At 43.8% G+C, this 20553-nt stretch overlaps 1 protein-coding gene across 1 annotated transcript; it reads right to left on the bottom strand.

The window, feature by feature from the left end:
• Window positions 1-9997: 9997 nt before the first annotated feature.
• On the bottom strand, window positions 9998-20057 carry LOC112244902 (zinc finger protein 507). The gene is made up of 7 exons (XM_024412773.2): window positions 19945-20057; window positions 16379-18525; window positions 15808-15925; window positions 15266-15377; window positions 13454-13558; window positions 12086-12220; window positions 9998-11934 (listed from the first exon to the last, which is right to left on the bottom strand). Exons 2-7 carry the CDS (start codon window positions 18521-18523, stop codon window positions 11517-11519), a joined length of 3033 nt encoding a protein of 1010 aa, XP_024268541.2. The 5' UTR covers window positions 18524-18525; window positions 19945-20057; the 3' UTR covers window positions 9998-11516.
• Window positions 20058-20553: the final 496 nt, after the last annotated feature.

Below are 20553 nucleotides of genomic sequence, written 5' to 3'. Positions count from 1 at the left end.
TGGTCCTACAAAAATCGATACACAGAACACACAATAGCACATTATTAACCTGAATGTCAACATCAAAAAGACAGCAACTCACACAATTGTAAACAGTTTGTATACATCTTACATCCAGAATGTAGCCTAAGTACCACCACCATTAAACAAATCAAAATATATTTTATATTTGAAATTCTTCAAAGTAGCCACCCTTTGCCTTGATGACAGTTTTGCACACTCTTGGTATTCTCTCAACCAGAATGCTTTTTCAACAGTCTTGAAGAAGGAGTTCCCACAAATGCTGAGCACTTGTTGGCTGCTTTTCCTTCACTCGGCAGTCCAACTCATCCCAAAACCATCTCAATTGGGTTGAGGCCAGGTGATTGTGGAGGCCAGGTCATCTGATGCAGCACTCCACCCTCCTTCTTGGTCAAATTGCCCTTACGCAGCCTGGAGGTGTGTTGGGTCATTGTCCTGTTGAAAAACAAATGATAGTCACACTAAGTGCAAACCAGATGGGATAGTGCATCGCTGCAGAATGCTCTGGTAGCCATTTTGTTAAGTGTGCCTTGAATTCTAAATAAATCACAGACAGTGACACCAGAAAAACACCCCCACACCATCCCACCTCCTCCTCCATGCTTCGCGGTGGGAACCAAACATGTGGTGATCATCCGTTCACCTACTCTGTATCTCACAAAGGCATGGCGGTTGGAACCACAAATCTCACATTTGGACTCATCAGACCAAAGGACAGATTTCCACCGGTCTAATGTCCATTGCTCATGTTTCTTGGTCCAAGCAAGTCTCTTCTTATTATTGGTGAAACCTCGAGTAGTGATTTCTTTGCAGCAATTTGACCATGAAGGCTTGATTCCTCATGAGAGCCAGTTTCATCATTGAAGAAACTTTAAAAATTCTTGAAATGTTCCATATTGACTGACCTTCATGTCATAAAGTAATGATGGACTGTCGCATAAAATGGACTTGGTATTTTACCAAATAGGGCTATATTCTGTATACCACCCCTACCTTGTCACAACACAACTGATTGGCTCAAACGCATTAAGAAGGAAAGAAATTCCATAAATGAACTTTTAACAAGGCACACCTGTTTATTGAAATGTATTCCAGGTGACGACTTCATGAAACTGGTTGAGTGAATGCATAGAGTGTGCAAAGCTGTCATCAAGGCAAAGGGTGTCCACTGAAGAATCACACTTTTTTTTGGTTTCTACATGATTCCGTATGGGTTATTTCACATTGTTGATGTCTTCACTATTATTCTACAATGTAGAAAATAGTAGCAAATAAAGAAAAACCCTAGAATGAGTAGGTGTGTCCAAACTTTTGACTTGTATGGTATGTGTAAATATTGTACAGATAACAGGTGATGATAATAATAGCAAATAAATGTATGCTTATGGTTGTGAGGCATATGCTGATACTAATTATTTATGAATAGTGCAATGAGTCCCTGATATTATATTATTGAATCATTTATTTTTTACAGGGAGAGCATGTGTTTTTATTTGAGGTGCTTTAAATGTCAGAATTATGCAGAGAACACGAGCACGCACATACACACACACACTTTGTCACACATTGATTTATACATTGATTGGTTGGTTGCAAAGGGCAAGTTTTTCGGTTTGATATTGATATATTTTGTGTATTGTACATTGTCGGGTAGTTATTATTAAATACTGTACCAGTTCCTTATGAAAATAGTTCATTCAATTGCATGTCATCTTTATTATACTTAAAACGAATACATCCACAGTGGTGGAAATGAATTACCCATAAACCCCATAACAGCACATAGCCTTTTCTTTGACCATTGTTGTTATTTTCATCTGAAAGTCCCCATTAGAATACATCTCATACTTACATTACCCAATATTCACTACATCGATCTGAAATAATGACCACTCCATCATTTATTGTGACATATACATTTTTAAAGATCAGGTTATGTCACTCCAAGATGGGGAGTAAACAAGTCCAAATTGAATCATTACATTGTATGGAGACCCCATAGAATTTCTTTGAGATATCAGACATTGTAGAGGACAAGAGAGAGGTCTCTGGGCATCCAGATGGAAAAAAAATTGAAAGTGCAGCTGCTGACATGAAAGGGCTGAAGATTATCAAAGAGATTTAAGAAAATAAATTGGCTTGCCGCTTGTAGGAGCACAGGATTATGGGGGAAGAAAGGCGTAAATGTTTAATGGCTATCCTTTTTTTCATGGAAGGTGCTTGTTTGTCTTGGTTTCTTTCTTGATAAGCACAAAGGAAAAGTAGGTTGAGCACTCTCTCCCTTGCTCTCCCTCTTCTCTCAATTCCCCAACTCACTCATGCCATCTCTGGGAAGTTCAAGAAGTAAGACTGCGAGTGAAAGGCCTTGGCCTATAAAAGTTAAACCTTCATCTTTCCCAGAAGACCCTATTGGAATTCTTAAGCCATGGGATAGAACACTCTGATTTATTCTTTTTACTTACTTGAACACAAAAGAGGGGTTTTTAGAGCTTGGCAATTTGGGATCTAAACTGTAAAGGCCTAAAAGTCACTTGAATTGAGTGTGAGTCCAGAGTCCTTCTTTTCTTAATTTTTTTTCAATTTTGTCTTGATCTCCACTTTCACGGGGCCCATTAAAGGTTTAGGTAAAAGCTTGATATGGTAAACGAGTGAGTTGGTGAAATTATTTTTCTTAGCTGCTCTGAGAGGTGGTCAGGGTTTCCTGTAAAATGAAGAGATTATAGAAGCAGACATTCTGATTCCCAATGAGGAGAATCCATCCTCTGCTTATCACTACACTAGCAGCCCGGGGTTACAGCACTTTAAGAGGGGAGAAGCACAACCATGTGAAAAGAAAGCTTCCCTTACCATATTGAGTTCAATTCCAGATCAATTTGCTATGCTCATCTACATTTTAATATTGTCTGGATACCCCCCGCCTAGGATTGAATTATTCTAAATGTGAACCTGAAAATAACACTGCTAGCACCTTGCAATACAGTCCGCTTGCTTCTTCCCTCTGTAGTGCCAAACTAGTGTTACCACTATGAGATGGGGACCGCCCATGTTGATAACATGTAGCCTCTGTGGTAGAATTTAAAAAGACAATCGCAGTAGAAACAATAACAATGCGACACCCTGTCCGTTTTGGTAAAAAGCTGAGGAATGGGGCTGGAGAAATGTAGTCACTCTCAAATTCAGAGCTATGGAGGCAAAGACTGACAATCCATTGTATCAAAAGTATAGTTTCAACCATGTTTTGAGGCAATGCAGTGTTTGTTTACAATTACATTGTTTAAAAAATGGAGTTAAACAAGATTATATTTTGGGTTCTGATGGGGTAGGACAGTTGAACTAAGCTCATGAGGCATTTTCAAGTTACACTACATGACCAAAAGTATGTGGACACTTTATCGTTGAACATCTGATTATAAAATCAAGGACATTAATATGGAGTTGGTTCTCCTTTTGCTGCTACAACAGCCTCCACTATTCTGGGAAGGCTTTCCACTAGATGTTGGAACATTGCTGCGGGGACTTGCTTTCATTCAGCCACAAGAGCATCAGGGAGGTTGGGCACTGATGTTGGGCGATTAGGAAATTGGAAGCACATGAATCATCTAGAATGTCATTGTAAGCTGTAGTTTTAAGATTTCCCGTCACTGGAACTAAGGGGCCCAGCATGAACCATGAAAAACAGACGCAGACCATTATTCCTCCTCCACCAAACTTTACAGTTGGCACTAGGCATTGGGGCAGGTAGCGCTCTTCTGGAATCCGCCAAACCCAGATTTGTTCGTTGGACTGCCAGATGGTGAAGTGTGATTCCTCACTCCAGAGAACGCGTTTCCACTGCTCCAGAGTCCAATGGCAGTCCCCTTCTATGTGGCCTACCACTTCGCGGCTGAGCCGTTGTGGCTCCTAGACGTTTCTACTTCACAATAACAGCACTTACTGTTGATCAGGGCAGCTCTAGCAGGGTAGTCATTTGACACACTGACTTGTGGGAAAGGTAGCATTCTATGGTGGTGCCACGTTGAAAGTAACTCACCTCTTCAGTAAGGCCATTCTGCTTCCAATATTTATCTACGGAGATTGCATGGCTGTGTGCTCAATTTTATACACCTGTCAGCAATGGGTGTGGATGAAATAGCCAAAACCACTCATTTGAAGGGGTATCCACATACTTTTGCATGTATAGTGTATATTCTTTAAGAATCAATGGGTACATGTCATTCATTTAAAAGTCAAAAAATGGACGTAGCAATTCCCACTTTAAGGCAGGAGGTCCAGTGATGAATGAAACCTTCCATACATGTTTGCCCATGGTAGAAGTGGTCAGAAAGTGACATGTTGGACCTGAACACCAACACATTCAGGAGTTAAAGGTGCTCAAAGTTGACCCATTTTGCATACCCCACCCTACCATGAGAGAGTCATGTCTTCATTACTGGAAAAGATAAACGGTTGAGTTTGATATCATTGGAAAACGTACAAACAGGGTTGTCAAACTATTTTAGAATTTCATGAAAAAACGTTTTTTTGAAGGCCCAGTGCAGTCAAAAACATGATTTAAATATATATATTTTTACTGTACCAATTGAAAGTTGACACACCTACTCTTACAAGGGTTTTTCTGTATTTTTACTATTTTCAACATTGTAGAATAATAGTGAAGACATCAAAACTATGAAACAACACTTATGGAATCACGTAGTATCTATTTTATATTTGAGATTCTTCAAAGTAGCCATCCTTTGCCTTGATGACAGCTTTGCAGTCTTGGCATTCTCTCAACCAGCTTCACCTGGAATGCTTTTTACAACAGTCTTGAAGGAGTTCCCACATATGCTGAGCACTTGTTGGATGCTTTTCCTTCACTCCGCAGTCCAACTCAACCCAAACCATCTCAATTGGGTTGCGGTTGAGTGATTGTGGAGGCCAGGTCATCTGGTCATAGGCCTTACCCATTGTTTCCATTGAGCATCTTTGAGATGTTTCCACAACTTGGAGTCCACCAGTGGTAAATTCAATTGATTGGACATATTCCTTCAGACCACTCCAATTTAGCAGGTACACTGTTGAAATAAAAAATGTAATTGAAATATAAACTTCCAATTACTACCAGAAAGATGGCTGCTGGTACACCCACCGTCAAATGTCAACTTGAAAGGAAATTGATATATGATGTATATTTCCATTAAGTCAATAGGTTTCCTAAGGAAGAGTGGCAGTATAATTTAAACAATTGATATTCTCACTCAAGTCAACATTATCTGACGTGTGGACCTCCAACCATCTTTGTGATATCATTTGAAAGGTAACATTTGAATTGTACTCACATTTTAGTATTCATCAGGCAGAACATGACACCCACCCTGTATTCAAGAGCATAAAATGAAGGTGGGGGCAAAACAAACACCTCTGATGATGTAGAATCAATCGGGTCTAAGCCATGACAGACTGATCAGGGGAAAGCTATGATCCCTTAGATGTCACTTGTTGAATTCACTTCAAACCAGTGTAGACGAAGGGGGGGAGACAGGTTAAAGAATAAATGTTTAACCCACGAGACAGTTGAGACATGGATTGTGTATATGTGCCATTCAGAGGGTGAATGGGCAAGACAAAAGATGGAAGTGCCTTTGAACGGGACATGGTAGTAGGTGCCAGGCGCACCAGTTTGAGTGTCAAGGACTGCAACACTGCTGGGTTTATCGTTTGACACTTTAGAGTCCATGCCCTGACAAATTGAGGGTGTTCTGAGGACAAAAAGTGGTGCAGCTTAATATTAGGAAGGTGTTCCTAATATTTTGTACACTGTGCGTGTGATCATATAAAACACAATTTTGAAGTTTAGTAACAATTAACTAGAAATGTGTAAATGGTTAAAAAATTAAAATTTTACCAAAAACTTTTTCAATAAATAAAATAGTTTGACAACCTTGTTTGTAAAACTTTCAAATGATAAACTCAACCGTTTATATTTTTCAGTAATGAAGACATGACTCTCTCATGGTAGGGTGGGGTATGTTAAATGTTCAACTTTGAGCACCTAAGTCCTGAATGTGTTGGTATTCAGGTCCAACATGTCACTTTCTGACCACTTCTACTATGGGCAAACATGTAAGGAAGGTTTCATTCAAATCAAAAAGGGGTGCTGTCAAAAAGTGATTAAAAAAATAATAATAATATGGAATGACCCATACACTTGTTCAATAGAAAAACAACCACAGTTCATCCACAAAGTATTTATTACAAAAATACATTGGCAAAGATATGACATAATCCTTTCTATGATGCACAAAATAAATAGATAGCAAGCATCGCTCTGTGGCCTACGGAGCGAATACACACTGAACTTGAAACAAGTTAAGCACTGAACAGCGTTAATTAACAGTGTAAAAAGTGAGAGATATCACCTTCTCTCCTTTGGCTCGAAATGCATGCAGCTCAGTGTAAAAAAAAATAACACTCCCTGCAAATACATTATATAGCCAATTAAAAAGCACACCCATTTTCCAACATTTTAGCAAATGTATTTATTTCAGCAACAAAAAAAACATGGGACTTAGTGTTTTTTCTTTACAATATATTTAAAAAATAGATTATAAAAAAAGTCAGTTTGCAATACTACAGTATTTCAACTAATTATGTACAGACCCAGTCCACTGAAGTCAATTCAACATCTATTCCACGTTGGTTCAATGTCATTTTATTGAAATGTGGAAACAACGTTGCTCCAACCAGTGTGTGGAATACATCACAGAGCAAGGGGTTGGCGTTACAGAGGCTATTCAGCTTTGACTGAATAACACCCACGAACTCCTTGGATTATCATTCTGAACAGATGGGCGCACAACAGCACCCGCGGGCAGACATAGCCTATAACAAATAGCTAGCTAATGACTATGAGAGACTCTCTTAGAGACTCAAAAAAAAAAAGACAAAAAAAGGCACAAACGTTGACAGGATGAGCAAAAATAGCACATTAAAATGTCTTTGAAAATGCACAGTCTATTGACGGTTACGCATCACATGGCACCCTGTAGTTGAATGAGTAGGGACCTGGGTTAAGGGTTGGTTAAGTCAAACAAAGAACATGTCAAAATCATCCACATCAGATGTCACACACCCTATAAGAACCTTTCCCTCCCATCCAGGTTCTCATGTCAGTTCATCGCCTAATTTCTGAAATGAAAGCCAGAGTAGTAGACTCACATGGATGCATCACCATCTGAAATCTAACATTTCCAAATCAAATAGACAAATAACAAGTAGTATAAGAGATAAATAAGCATAGTAATATATCTAATTGAGTATGCAATTTCGCCAGCAGACTGGACATAAACTACAGAACAAATGTATTAGCACAATTTAGTCATGGATTGTGTGTGCCACTCAAGAGGAGGATTGGGCAATACAAAATATTTAAGTGCCTATGAACGGGGTCTGGTAGTAGGTGCCAGGCGCACCGGTTTGAGTTAACAGCTGCAACACCGATGTGTTTTTCACGCTCAACACTCATGAAACGAACAGATTTAGTCCTGGATCTAAGGCTTCAAGTTCCCACACGTGACAACGTAAATACGGGAACACAAACAAACAAAAGGCTAAGCCCTCCTGAAAGAATAAACTGGCTTCACAAATGACATTTAGCCAACTCTGCATGGGTAAAATGAACATTCCAGATAACCTGAAGCTTTCCCACAAGAAATACAACGTTAGATCTACCCAAAACTATTTGCACCTCTGACCCACAACCACCAATCAATTCACTTTTTTTCACTTTTTCCCTTTCCCACCGTATCCCCTCTGTCTCATGGTCTGCATAGGTAAGACGATCATTAGGCTTTCAGAAAGACACAGCAAGAAGCTGCACTACAGTACGTCCACAAACAGAATCATACAAACCCCCCCCAGATAGATTATACGTAGAAGAAAGTGGCCTATGATCAGCATGTGGTTCTGCTTGCTTGTCTCTTGCTTTAATTCACTGAACCACTCATTAAAATGCAAACTATGTAAATTGGGGGTGGGGGAATTAAGTGCGGTTTAAATGCAGACCGTCACGGTCTTCCTGACGTTAGTACTTTGAATTGTAAATTAACATGGGAATAATCTGCCATTATAATGAGAATTTCAGCGTGCAGAAGATAACGATTTCATTTATTTGACACATTGAGCTACACAAACGCAAATCCAGAAATCCCTCGAATTATGGATATTTAATTTGATCATAATTTCCTATAACTATCTGTCTACATAAAAACAGTAAGGGCATGGAAATTATTTCCAAGTCACCACTCTGCATACCAAAGCATGTTTAGTGTGAAACTAACTGGAGCAGCGAGTGAAGTTTGGAAATACATTAGCAGAGGTAGTCAAACGGAAAACACCATATCCAACGTCAGTCTACAGTAGCCTATAGGCCCATCACTTGAAAAGCTGCTCATATATACAGTGCCTTGCGAAAGTATTCGGCCCCCTTGAACTTTGCGACCTTTCAGGCTTCAAACATAAAGATATAAAACTGTATTTTTTTGTGAAGAATCAACAACAAGTGGGACACAATCATGAAGTGGAACGACATTTATTGGATATTTCAAACTTTTTTAACAAATCAAAAACTGAAAAATTGGGCGTGCAAAATTATTCAGCCCCCTTATGTTAATACTTTGTAGCGCCACCTTTTGCTGCGATTACAGCTGTAAGTCGCTTGGGGTATGTCTCTATCAGTTTTGCACATCGAGAGACTGAAATTTTTTCCCATTCCTCCTTGCAAAACAGCTCGAGCTCAGTGAGGTTGGATGGAGAGCATTTGTGAACAGCAGTTTTCAGTTCTTTCCACAGATTCTCGATTGGATTCAGGTCTGGACTTTGACTTGGCCATTCTAACACCTGGATATGTTTATTTTTGAACCATTCCATTGTAGATTTTGCTTTATGTTTTGGATCATTGTCTTGTTGGAAGACAAATCTCCGTCCCAGTCTCAGGTCTTTTGCAGACTCCATCAGGTTTCCTTCCAGAATGGTCCTGTATTTGGCTCCATCCATCTTCCCATCAATTTTAACCATCTTCCCTGTCCCTGCTGAAGAAAAGCAGGCCCAAACCATGATGCTGCCACCACCATGTTTGACAGTGGGGATGGTGTGTTCAGGGTGATGAGCTGTGTTGCTTTTACGCCAAACATAACGTTTTGCATTGTTGCCAAAAAGTTCCATTTTGGTTTCATCTGACCAGAGCACCTTCTTCCACATGTTTGGTGTGTCTCCCAGGTGGCTTGTGGCAAACTTTAAACGACACTTTTTATGGATATCTTTAAGAAATGGCTTTCTTCTTGCCACTCTTCCATAAAGGCCAGATTTGTGCAATATACGACTGATTGTTGTCCTATGGACAGAGTCTCCCACCTCAGCTGTAGATCTCTGCAGTTCATCCAGAGTGATCATGGGCCTCTTGGCTGCATCTCTGATCAGTCTTCTCCTTGTATGAGCTGAAAGTTTAGAGGGACGGCCAGGTCTTGGTAGATTTGCAGTGGTCTGATACTCCTTCCATTTCAATATTATCGCTTGCACAGTGCTCCTTGGGATGTTTAAAGCTTGGGAAATCTTTTTGTATCCAAATCCGGCTTTAAACTTCTTCACAACAGTATCTCGGACCTGCCTGGTGTGTTCCTTGTTCTTCATGATGCTCTCTGCGCTTTTAACGGACCTCTGAGACTATCACAGTGCAGGTGCATTTATACGGAGACTTGATTACACACAGGTGGATTGTATTTATCATCATTAGTCATTTAGGTCAACATTGGATCATTCAGAGATCCTCACTGAACTTCTGGAGAGAGTTTGCTGCACTGAAAGTAAAGGGGCTGAATAATTTTGCACGCCCAATTTTTCAGTTTTTGATTTGTTAAAAAAGTTTGAAATATCCAATAAATGTCGTTCCACTTCATGATTGTGTCCCACTTGTTGTTGATTCTTAACAAAAAAACAGTTTTATATCTTTATGTTTGAAGCCTGAAATGTGGCAAAGGGTCGCAAAGTTCAAGGGGGCCGAATACTTTCGCAAGGCACTGTATATCACCCTCCGCTATTGGTCAACACAGCACACAGAGATAGGAATAGCAGGTTCATTCATAGGTTTACTATACTAGCACACCGCTCTGTGCTAGGATGTCAATCACTCCAGCCATCCATTATCGACAAGTGCTAGGCCTATGTGGAGAAGCTTTGGGAACTGCTTACCATATTCAAGTGATCAACTTGGCAATTGTTGAGCTAAAACATGAATCTAGAAATGATTATCGTAATCAAAACAGTAATACGTAGCCGAAGCTAAACACAGTTGGGTGTTGGCTGCAATCAAAGTTCAACGATTGTCCATTTACCATCTCGCGACCATAACGCCGGGGTCTAAAATGACCACTAATATGCACCATAATTGACTGATCGTACCGTAGAAATTCCTCCCTAACCGATTTCTTCCTCAAGAAGCCTTGACGCCGTGGTGAATGTTGGTAAAACAACTTGTTACCAGCCTATCTATCCTACAGCTTTAGGAAACCACCCTCAAGTGGCCCATCATTACCATAAACGTACCAGAGGTCCAATAGGTCAAATTAGAATCAAACAGTGAATTAAATAAAATAAGACTTTTCCTTTGCGCCGACATAACGGAAACCAACATGCATTGGCCTACATTGATACATATTATTAACCAGCCTGGTCTCATAGACTAGACATAACATTGTAAACGTAAATCCAGGACACTCAAATTAGTATGATGTGTTACATTTTGTATGGTATGTATTAATTTGTGGAAGTAAATCATCCATTTCATAATGATATGTTAAGAACTACAATTTGCATTATATGTTACGAATTTGCAAAACGTACAACATTATATGAATTTGCTAAACGTATGCAACGTTACGAATTCTAGCTAGGTGGCTAACATTAGCCGTTACAAATTTTCAAAATATCGATCGTCTCAGATTTAGGTATAAAATAATACGAAATGCTCTGAGACCAGGTTGTATTAACCCATTTTGAATATAGCTAAGATGAACACAACATGCAAGTAGATGGCATCTCTGTATAGCCTAGTGCAGGTGCCACAGATAAACTATAAATGTGAAGGATTAAATATATTAAATTATATTACAGTATTTTAATACAAAAGCTGCCATGTGGTCAATATATGTTTTCTGAGTAGAATGGACTGAGCTCCATTTGAAAATATGGAAATGTCTGTTTTCTGAGGTATTAAACGTGTCTGAACTTGTTCAGGTAGAACATTTTACTGCAACGCCTTGAAATGGGAGTTTTCCAATTTTCTGTATGTCTGAGCTCCAACTGATACACTTTTTGTAACCTTCTGTTAAGTTCATAAAATTAAGAACCAGAAAACAAGATGCACGGTAGAGTACTTCCCTGTTAAAATCAGACTCAGTGTGAGTGAGGGGGTAGGTTCCTGGTTCTTTGTTGGGGTAAGGGGAAGGGTAAATGCTGTCTCACTGTGCTGTGCTGCCCTCTGCTGGTTGGGCTGCTCCCTGCTGCTCCTTGTTCAGGATGATGCTGATGATGTCTCCCTCGTGTTCCTTCATGTGCTCCATCAGTCTCTCCTTGCTGGTAGACTCAAAGCCACAGATACAGCAGCAGAACAGCAGCACACAATACTCCATGCCGGCCCGGGACTGGACCCCCTCCTTCCCTTGGGGGCTGTGCTGGGGGTTGTCGCTCTGTGGGGCCTGCTCTCTGGAGGACCACTGGATGAGCTCTGTTGTTGGCCCTGAGCCACCGCCAAACACACTGTCCACAGGAACCTCTGCTAGTGGGGCTGGGTCCACAAAGACCCTCTCCTTCTTCCCACAATGCACCACACCAGACTGCTCTGCCACTGCTGAAACCTTCTGCGGGGCACTGGGGGAACTACAGCCAGGGAGAGAGAGCAGGCTCACCATCAAGACAGAGACATGACCCTACACATCCCGGTTCACTGGGACCCAAACACAGGCTTCAGTCTGACTAGAAGCTTTACAGATGGTAAAGGCAGACCGTTAAAACTCCACCCCCCACTCACCGGACGCTCTGGGAGATGGCCTCGTTGATGGCCTTGTTCACCTGCTCGTAGTTGTAGTTCTGATCGCCAGCGTGCTTCCACATGTGAGACTTGAGGGACGGAGGGTGACTGCACACATAGCCACACAGTGAACACCTGAAAAGCGAAAGGAATACGTGAGATGGGGGGAAAGGAACAGAGAAATGAACGGGATCAAGCCTGTAGCAGAAGCGGCTGATTTAATATGCTGCTTGGGGTCTACTAATCCCCTCAACTCCATTATATCAAAAGGGATCAGCAGCACTAAAGACTCCTCAGGGAGAGACCTAGTGGCACACATGCTCTGATAACGCTTATCTGTACTGCTCGACATCATGCTCCATATACCCAGACATCCTCTATATCGACACTAAAAGGAGAGTTCATTAGGAGCTCTTTCTGATGTTCGATGAGATGGGTTCTTCTTACACTTTGGCTCTTCCTCCATCCCCAGACTCTTTCGAAGCACATAGGCCTACGTTCTCTACCTCTCCCACTCCCCTGCCCAAGTCTCCCCTCTCTGACCTCGAACCCCCTGACCAGGTCCTCACCCGTACTGCTCCAGTAGCTGAACCCTGACCAGGTCCTCACCCGTACTGCTCCAGTAGCTGAACCCTGACCAGGTCCTCACCCGTACTGCTCCAGTAGCTGAACCCTGACCAGGTCCTCACCCGTACTGCTCCAGTAGCTGAACCCTGACCAGGTCCTCACCCGTACTGCTCCAGTAGCTGAACCCTGACCAGGTCCTCACCCGTACTGCTCCAGTAGCTGAACCCTGACCAGGTCCTCACCCGTACTGCTCCAGTAGCTGAACCCTGACCAGGTCCTCACCCGTACTGCTCCAGTAGCTGAACCCTGACCAGGTCCTCACCCGTACTGCTCCAGTAGCTGAACCCTGACCAGGTCCTCACCCGTACTGCTCCAGTAGCTGAACCCTGACCAGGTCCTCACCCGTACTGCTCCAGTAGCTGAACCCTGACCAGGTCCTCACCCGTACTGCTCCAGTAGCTGAACTCTGACCAGGTCCTCACCCATACTGCTCCAGTAGCTGAACCCTGACCAGGTCCTCACCCGTACTGCTCCAGTAGCTGAACCTGACCAGGTCCTCACCTGTACTGCTCCAGTAGCTGAACCCTGACCAGGTCCTCACCTGTACTGCTCCAGTAGCTGAACCCTGACCAGGTCCTCACCTGTACTGCTCCAGTAGCTGAACCCTGACCAGGTCCTCACCTGTACTGCTCCAGTAGCTGAACCCTGACCAGGTCCTCACCTGTACTGCTCCAGTAGCTGAACCCTGACCAGGTCCTCACCTGTACTGCTCCAGTAGCTGAACCCTGAGCCGGTCCTCACCTGTACTGCTCCAGTAGCTGGACAGCCTGGTGCTCCTGGGGATGTCTCCTCATGTGGCTCTTCAGGCTGTTCATGTTGGTCGTGGCAAAGTCACAGCTGCAGCACCTACGGTACCAGAGAGTTGGCCAGAATTAGAGGGAATATCTCTGTACAGGCCTAGTTGTTAGACAGTTCATGTTGTGCTTGGCTGTTTATACTCCGTTTACTATTCTGTTTTGGCTAGTACAGCAGGAAAAGCCTGGAGGGCCATACTGTTGTCTTGACGGCTATTTTGTTTCGAGGCTAAGCTGAAAGGGTAGCTGGCAGCACAATGTTCAGAGATGCGATACACTGTGTGGCTCAAATGGATAAGATGGCCTTAGTTAAAAGGCGTGTGCTTCCCTGTGGAGTGGTTTGAAGTGAGTCAAGGATACTAAAGCACAAGAGTAGAAAGACTGCACTCCCCTGCATGAAAGGGCTCTATTGAGGGTCTATAGTGGTAAAAAAAATGAACTAACTAGATGTGTGTGGCCTTAGAGAATAAGATCCCCACCCAGACGCCGCCTCGAGTGTGTGTGTGTGTACACAGAGCAGGGCCGATCCGCTTACATGGGTGCTGCGTTGAGAGAAATACTCCAGCTGTAGACTGCAGCAAAGGTTGATCTTTACCTAACACTCACTGCCCCCTGCTGGAGCTCTGTATCATAACATCTAGATTCTATACTTAATTTTTTTGGTAACCTTTATTTAACTAGGCAAGTCAGTTAAGAACAAATTCTTATTTACAATGACAGCCTACCCCGGACGACACTGGGCCAATTGTGCGCCGCCCTATGGGACTCCCAATCACGGCCGGATGTGACGCAGCCTGGATTCGAACCAGGTAGTGCAGTGACGCCTCTTGCACTGAGATGTAGTGTCTTGGTTGATGGATTTGAGTAAGCAACATGATTACGTCATCGGTAACATGGAAAGAGGAGAATTACTGGATATCTAAAATGAACCTAATCTAGTTTGAGGGGTATCATCTGTCGGACAGCAAGAGCACGCAGCTCTCAACTGGTTGTTGCGTGGAGCACCTCACAGAAGACCAACGCCGGTAGGGGAGGTAGGTAAGATGTTTCTACTTATATCTACCTGTGACTGCTAACTAAGGCAGCAATGGGTATGCTAACAAGGTTGTACAGTACAGAAATACCACTAGGCACAGTGGTCTCTCACTAGATGCACAATTGAATAAAAGGGCAACTACACCCTCCCCAAAATACTTACCAGACCTGGTTTAATCACTGTTGAAAATGGAACATCCAAATGTTTTTTCTATTTTAAAAAAAGTGTGAAAACCTGAACAAATTCAGAAACCCGGAAAAACAAAAACGATATCAAGCAAAATATGGAACTGATTTTATAGGGCCCTACAACTGTAGCCTGCTGACTGTTCAAAATTGCTAACAATATAACACCCTTCTTGAGATTGATTGTTTTCAGGGAAAAAAATAATTGTGCAATGTGAACATGATATTGTTTGGAAGTTAAAATTGTATTATTTATGTATGAAGGGAGGGTTATTACAGGCTAGCTTGCTCATGCCACAAATGATAAATAAAATCACCTGATATTGTAATTATGCACACATCATCCACTATCCTGTGAGATCTTGACCCAGGCCAGTATTTCTTTTCCCAATTCGGGACAGTAGCTTTTAGTTGGCACTGGCCTGGTGTGCCACTGGCAAATTTACTTGAATGTCAAGTCCTAAGGAATCCAGATTGCAATCACGATGAATCCTATTGACATTATTAAAAACACAGACAGCAGACACACAGCACCAACCTGTAAGGCTTGTCAGAGTTATGGATCCTCCGGTGGTTCCGAACGCCAACGTACGTGGAGCTGCTGTAATCACACACATCACATCTGTACACCTTCTGCGAACTGATGGAATCTGGAGAGCGGAACACTCATTAAATATTGTGGATAAAGGATGAGGTGCCAATAAAATTAAATGAACAAAACGGGTAGTGGAGAGGATAATAAGTGAGAAACATTCTTTGATTTAGATTAAAAAGACAGATCGTGTTTGGTCAAGTTGAAAAACACACTTGGCGCAACGCTCACCATTAAAAACATGATTTTAATCCAGATTTTTATTAAAGGCTTGATGGTTCTGATGAAGGCCATTGATGAAGGCTGAAACATCAAGCTTTTAATAGTCGCCTAAATAAAATGCATTTTTAATGGTGAGCGAGCGTTGCCCTTTTAACTTTTCAATTAATAAAAAAAATATATTTTTGGGGGGGGTAGCACCTCAACTCGCGTTGGTCGAGCGCCCTCCACTTCTTTCCATTGAAAAATACATTTGACAAATTCCTCACCGTCATTTGTCATCTTTTCAGATTCCTCCATGGTTGCCGTGGTTTCAGTGACAGGGGTTAGTGTTGCGTTGGTGTCGCCCAAACCGTGCTGGTCTCTAACGTGGTTCCTCAGCTGACTCTGTGGAAAGGGTCAGTAATAAAGCCAGCAGTAAAAATAAAAACTTAACAAGATCTTCTGGGGGCTGGAAAGAACACAGGCTACCCTCCCCTCTCTAAAAAAAACATCTCTATCTATGGAATCCGAAAAAACCCACAGACTGTTATGACATAATGACGTCTGCAGAAATGGACGAGGTGTCTCATGAAGGTAATGAAATCAACAGGCTACTTCTCTGCTCCCTGAATCAAACTAAACCTCTTCAACGGCACCAACCAGACAAACGTCCATCTCAACTCTCACTTCAACAATCAGTTCATCTTAAATTACTGTAATTTGGGTCATGGAGAAACAAAAACTCAAGAGCAATATTCTCTCCTAGAGGTAGGAGCCACTTCAATAATATATCCCTGCCCAGAGACATTGAGGCGCACACTCTGTCCTAATTCCGCTCTCTTCAGTCCTTCTACTCACTTTGTAATAGAAGGCCTCAGTACACTGCTTGCAGTGGTACACCCTGGTCTTGCAGTGGTTGATCATGTGGCCCTCTAGATCTTTGCTGTCCAGGGCGATGTGTTCACAGATGGGACACTGATAGGGCTGTCTCTGGCGGTGTACTCGCAGGTGCTGCTTGATGTAGCCCTTGTTCCCACTGCTGTAGCGACACAGGCGACAGCGGTAGGGCCTCTCGCTGCCAGGGATGTAGTCCACCAGACCCCCACCGGGGTTACCCGGTTCCCCCCCTCCACAGGCGCTGACCTCCACGGCGTGCTGGCTCTGGGCGTTGTCCTGGAGCTCCTTCAGGATGTCCTCGTCTGAGGCGTTCTGGTCCGAGCGCTCCTTCAGCCTCTCTATGACCGTCAGCAGGGACAGGCTGATGCCAGCCTTGGTGGGGCCCTCAGCCAGCCCGTACTCTCTGGACCCCTGTAGCTCCAGGTCTACCAGGGCTGACCCCACGCTGCCCACTCCTGCCAGCTCCTCTACCGCTGCAGGGGCTCTGTCGGCTGAAACTGCTGCAGCCGTGGCCATCTCCAGGAGCCTCTGGCCCGTGTCAGGGCTCTGGGAGCATTGACCCACGATGCTCCTGATGTGCTCTGCGGTCCTCATGGGCATGGCCACCAGAGCTTCAGCAGCCAGGGAGTGCAGCCTCAGAGACTCAGAGTGGGTCCTCCTGCGGGCTGGGGGAGCGTTCTCGTCACGCGGAGGGTCCGTGGTGGTCTGCTGCCTCTCGCTGTTGCTCCAGCAAATCACCACCTCCTGCTGCTCGTCCTTGTAGGCAAGCATTGGCTGGTTCTCCACATGGCCCGCCTCCTCTGCAGCCAGCAGGCTCTCGTCTCTGCCCACCTCTGGGCTGGGGAGGAGGGGCTGGGTGGCCACGGGTTCCTCTGCACACGGCAGTCGCTCCACTATGACGTTGACATGGCCGGCACTGTTGGGACTGCAGCTGATGATCTTCTGGGCTGATGACAGGAGGCTGTCTGTTGTGCTTGTAATTTGATGACAGTCCTGCACAAGTTCCACCTCTGTCTCTGTGGTCACCTGTACCTCCAACATTGGCTCTGAGTCTTTAGATAGCCTCTCCACTGGGCTCTCCTCTGTGATTGGTTCTGTCCTGGCCTCATTCCGACACTCCGCCACAGGGGCACAGAGGTCAATCTGGAAGGTGGACATCTTGTTGAGGTTCTGGGAGTTCTCTGGGACCGGGGTGAGGACCACTATGGCTTCCTCTGCAGGAGGAGCTACAGGAGGTGCTGGTGCTTCTTGTCTGGAAGGTGCCACTGCCTCGTCCTCAAAGATCGGGTAAGAGCAGTCCACCAGACCTGCGTGCTTCCATGCATGAGTCTTTAGCATTCGCTGCTGCCCACACACATAGCTGCAGATCAGGCAGCGGTACATCCCAGACTCCTCATAGCTGTACCACTTCTTCTTAGCAGGGATCTCCTCAGCACAGTCCATGGCGGTTTTGAACACAACGTCCTCCACACTACCCCCCATCCCCAAGTCCTCATTCCCCTCTCTGGCCTGCTGGCTGGATACAGGGTTCTTGTTGGAGTTGCTGCAGTCAAAGTGGAGCCTGACGTGGGCCTCTAGCTCCTCCTGGTGGCTGGAGGTGAAGCGACACTCAGAACACATGAGGATGAGGTCACTGTGCTGCTCATCGTGCTGCCGCAGGTGCTCCTTCAGCAGGCTCAAGGTCGGGGACAGGAACCGACACAGGCTGCACTGGTAGCAGGTGATGGTCCTACTGCTGCCAGCAGGGGCACTGTTGTCTGGCTTGATCTCCTCCTCTTTCACCTCTTCCTCCAACTCCCGGACTCTCTTGCAGGGGGAGGACCCACCACTGCCCTCCCTGATCTCTGGGACTCTGATGGAGGCACAGGACATGAGGGCTCTCTTCTTCCCAGCTAGGGTACATCGACGTGGGCGCTTCTCCACGATCTTGCTGAGCTTCTCGATCACCTCGATGAGGGAGTCTGCGGCCTGCTGCTGCCTCTGGTCATCATCCCTAGGCTCCATCAGGGTACCTGGAGGCGTTTCCACCCTTTCAGGGTTGAAGACAGTCTCCTGTTGGCCTCTAGAGAGGGGGAGCAGGATGGCAACTCCACTGCTGTCCTCCATACCTGGAGGAAGCAAAACAAGCCAGTTAAACTACCACAATCATCTTACAAATATCGTATTGCTCTCTTTGCAAATGTGCTTCTTTCCATCTTAGACACACACAAACAAATGTTGACAAAATCTGTTTAGGCCTACACTGAGAAAGAAACCTGTTGTGCTACTAGGTTCATGACCTGGCTGGGGCAAGTGTGCAAAACGTAGCAGGGGTCACAAAGTACACACAGAGTACAGTACTGAACTTACTGTACTGAAAGTCCCAATCAAAGTCCTAATTTAGTTTTACCATTCCTAAATCCAATAATTATATTTGATAGGAACCACTGTGGTAATTCAGTCAAGCAGATCAATGATACTTTAATAAGGATGAATGATTATTTACCAGTGCCACATTAGAGGAAGACATTCCTGTGGTTAAGCACATTAAAGTCTGCAATTGGTACCACACTTTCCCCTTTCTGACCACAATCAGGTTCCCTTTTCTTTGGGTTATGCTTTTAAGGAATAGCCTGTGCCTAAATATCCCTGAACCTTCTCCAGTACTGTACTACTTGGTGTTCCTTCTGCAAAAGTGGCAAAGGTCTTGGGTAGGCAAATAGCTGTTTGCACAGTGTGGGTATAATTTGTGGAACGTTCCAACAGGAATCTGTCCCAAAAACTTCGTATGATATCAGGTATGGAGTGGGCTATTTAAATACGCTTTTTTTTCACTCACTACGTTTATTCCGGAAAATGTCTGTCCTCACTATGGTAGCCCATGGACAACACATTAAGAATATAAGCTACGTGGTGAGTTGATTGATGCCTGTTCGTCAACTAGTTCAACATTGTACTTTACGACGTTTTTGGAACAGATTCCTGTTGGAACGATCCACAAATTATACCCACCCGTTTGCACAATCCACAAACTACTGTATATTGAGTGATTGTTAAAATCAAATACTTTCAAGTAATATTAAGGTTTTAGCTAGGGTTTGGTAGCTGACCACTTTGGCTTAGTAGCTAGCTAACTAACTAGATGAACAGGGATATCGATATGTGTGCATGACTAGGGGGACTGCCCTCTGACATAACGTGCTAAAAATATAAGTGCACACACCGAGGCGTGGATGGTTGACGAAAGCAAAATAATGATCTGTAAAACCTCATAGCTAGCTAAATGCCAGGTAACATAGCCACAATAATAGCGTAGGTGTGTCGATAAGATGGAGTCCAACGCTAGAGATATACATTCTTTATCTGGGGGAAAAGGGGACAGGACACGCACTGTACATGACAACAAGACAGCCACTTGAAGCTAAGCTAGCACACGAGTCTCTCTCACACACACACTGTAAAAGACATCTAGCTGTTTAATTGGCTTCTCGTTTAATAAATGTCAACGGATCATGCGACTTTTATGTGTCGGTTAGGTAAGTACTTACTGATTCGGCAATTCTGAGTGATCTTTGGCCTCAAAACATAGAAATAAAAAAACGGTGCTTTATCCTGTAGCAGTAAAAAGTGGCCTCTGTCTCTCACACTGCAAAATGGCGAGGATGGAGAACGGATCACGTGACTCAAACCTAAATGGTCAGGTGGCCAACATTGAATCCGTATTTTGAGACACAAACGTCGAGTGGAACCAGGACCCCACCCCCCAAAAAGTCCACTGAACAGTTGCTGACAGAATTGGGTTATGAGTGTGTAATATGTGTAAATTGACAAGTAATATGACTTAGTAAAATGCAATTAAGCACGACATGTAAACGCATATCAAACGGAGGTAAAGTGCAGGTGCAGCTCTGTCACTGAGGGGGGGTTCATGTTCAATGTGCTATGTCGTGCATCATGACCTTCATTTCTCCCCCAAATATATTTTAAATCTAAAACTTGCTCTTCAACTTCTATTCACCATTCATCCCACTAGTTTGTGTAAATATGTAGTTGTTGAGCGCTCAAAGGTGTTAACATGATAAAATGCTGCCATCTGCTGCATTTTAAATGACATTGAAAAGCTTGTTCAATTGCGTGCATGCCAATAGGTCAGATTT

Source organism: Oncorhynchus tshawytscha, linkage group LG12 (assembly GCF_018296145.1).
Source record: "Oncorhynchus tshawytscha isolate Ot180627B linkage group LG12, Otsh_v2.0, whole genome shotgun sequence".
In the NCBI taxonomy this organism is placed as follows: domain Eukaryota; kingdom Metazoa; phylum Chordata; class Actinopteri; order Salmoniformes; family Salmonidae; genus Oncorhynchus; species Oncorhynchus tshawytscha.
Note: the sequence above shows the minus strand (reverse complement) of the source record. Positions and strands in the feature narration are given on the sequence as shown.

What these genes read in the sequence shown, in the direction of transcription:
- LOC112244902 (XM_024412773.2), bottom strand. Translation starts at nt 18,523, where the DNA reads ATGGAGGACAGCAGTGGAGTTGCCATCCTGCTCCCCCTCTCTAGAGGC. An exon ending in AACTCTGACAAGCCTTACAG is followed by an intron (nt 13,559 to 15,265) that starts GTTGGTGCTGTG and finishes CTGGTACCGTAG; the next exon opens with GTGCTGCAGCTGTGACTTTG. An exon ending in GCCATCTCCCAGAGCGTCCG is followed by an intron (nt 11,935 to 12,085) that starts GTGAGTGGGGGG and finishes CCCTGGCTGTAG; the next exon opens with TTCCCCCAGTGCCCCGCAGA.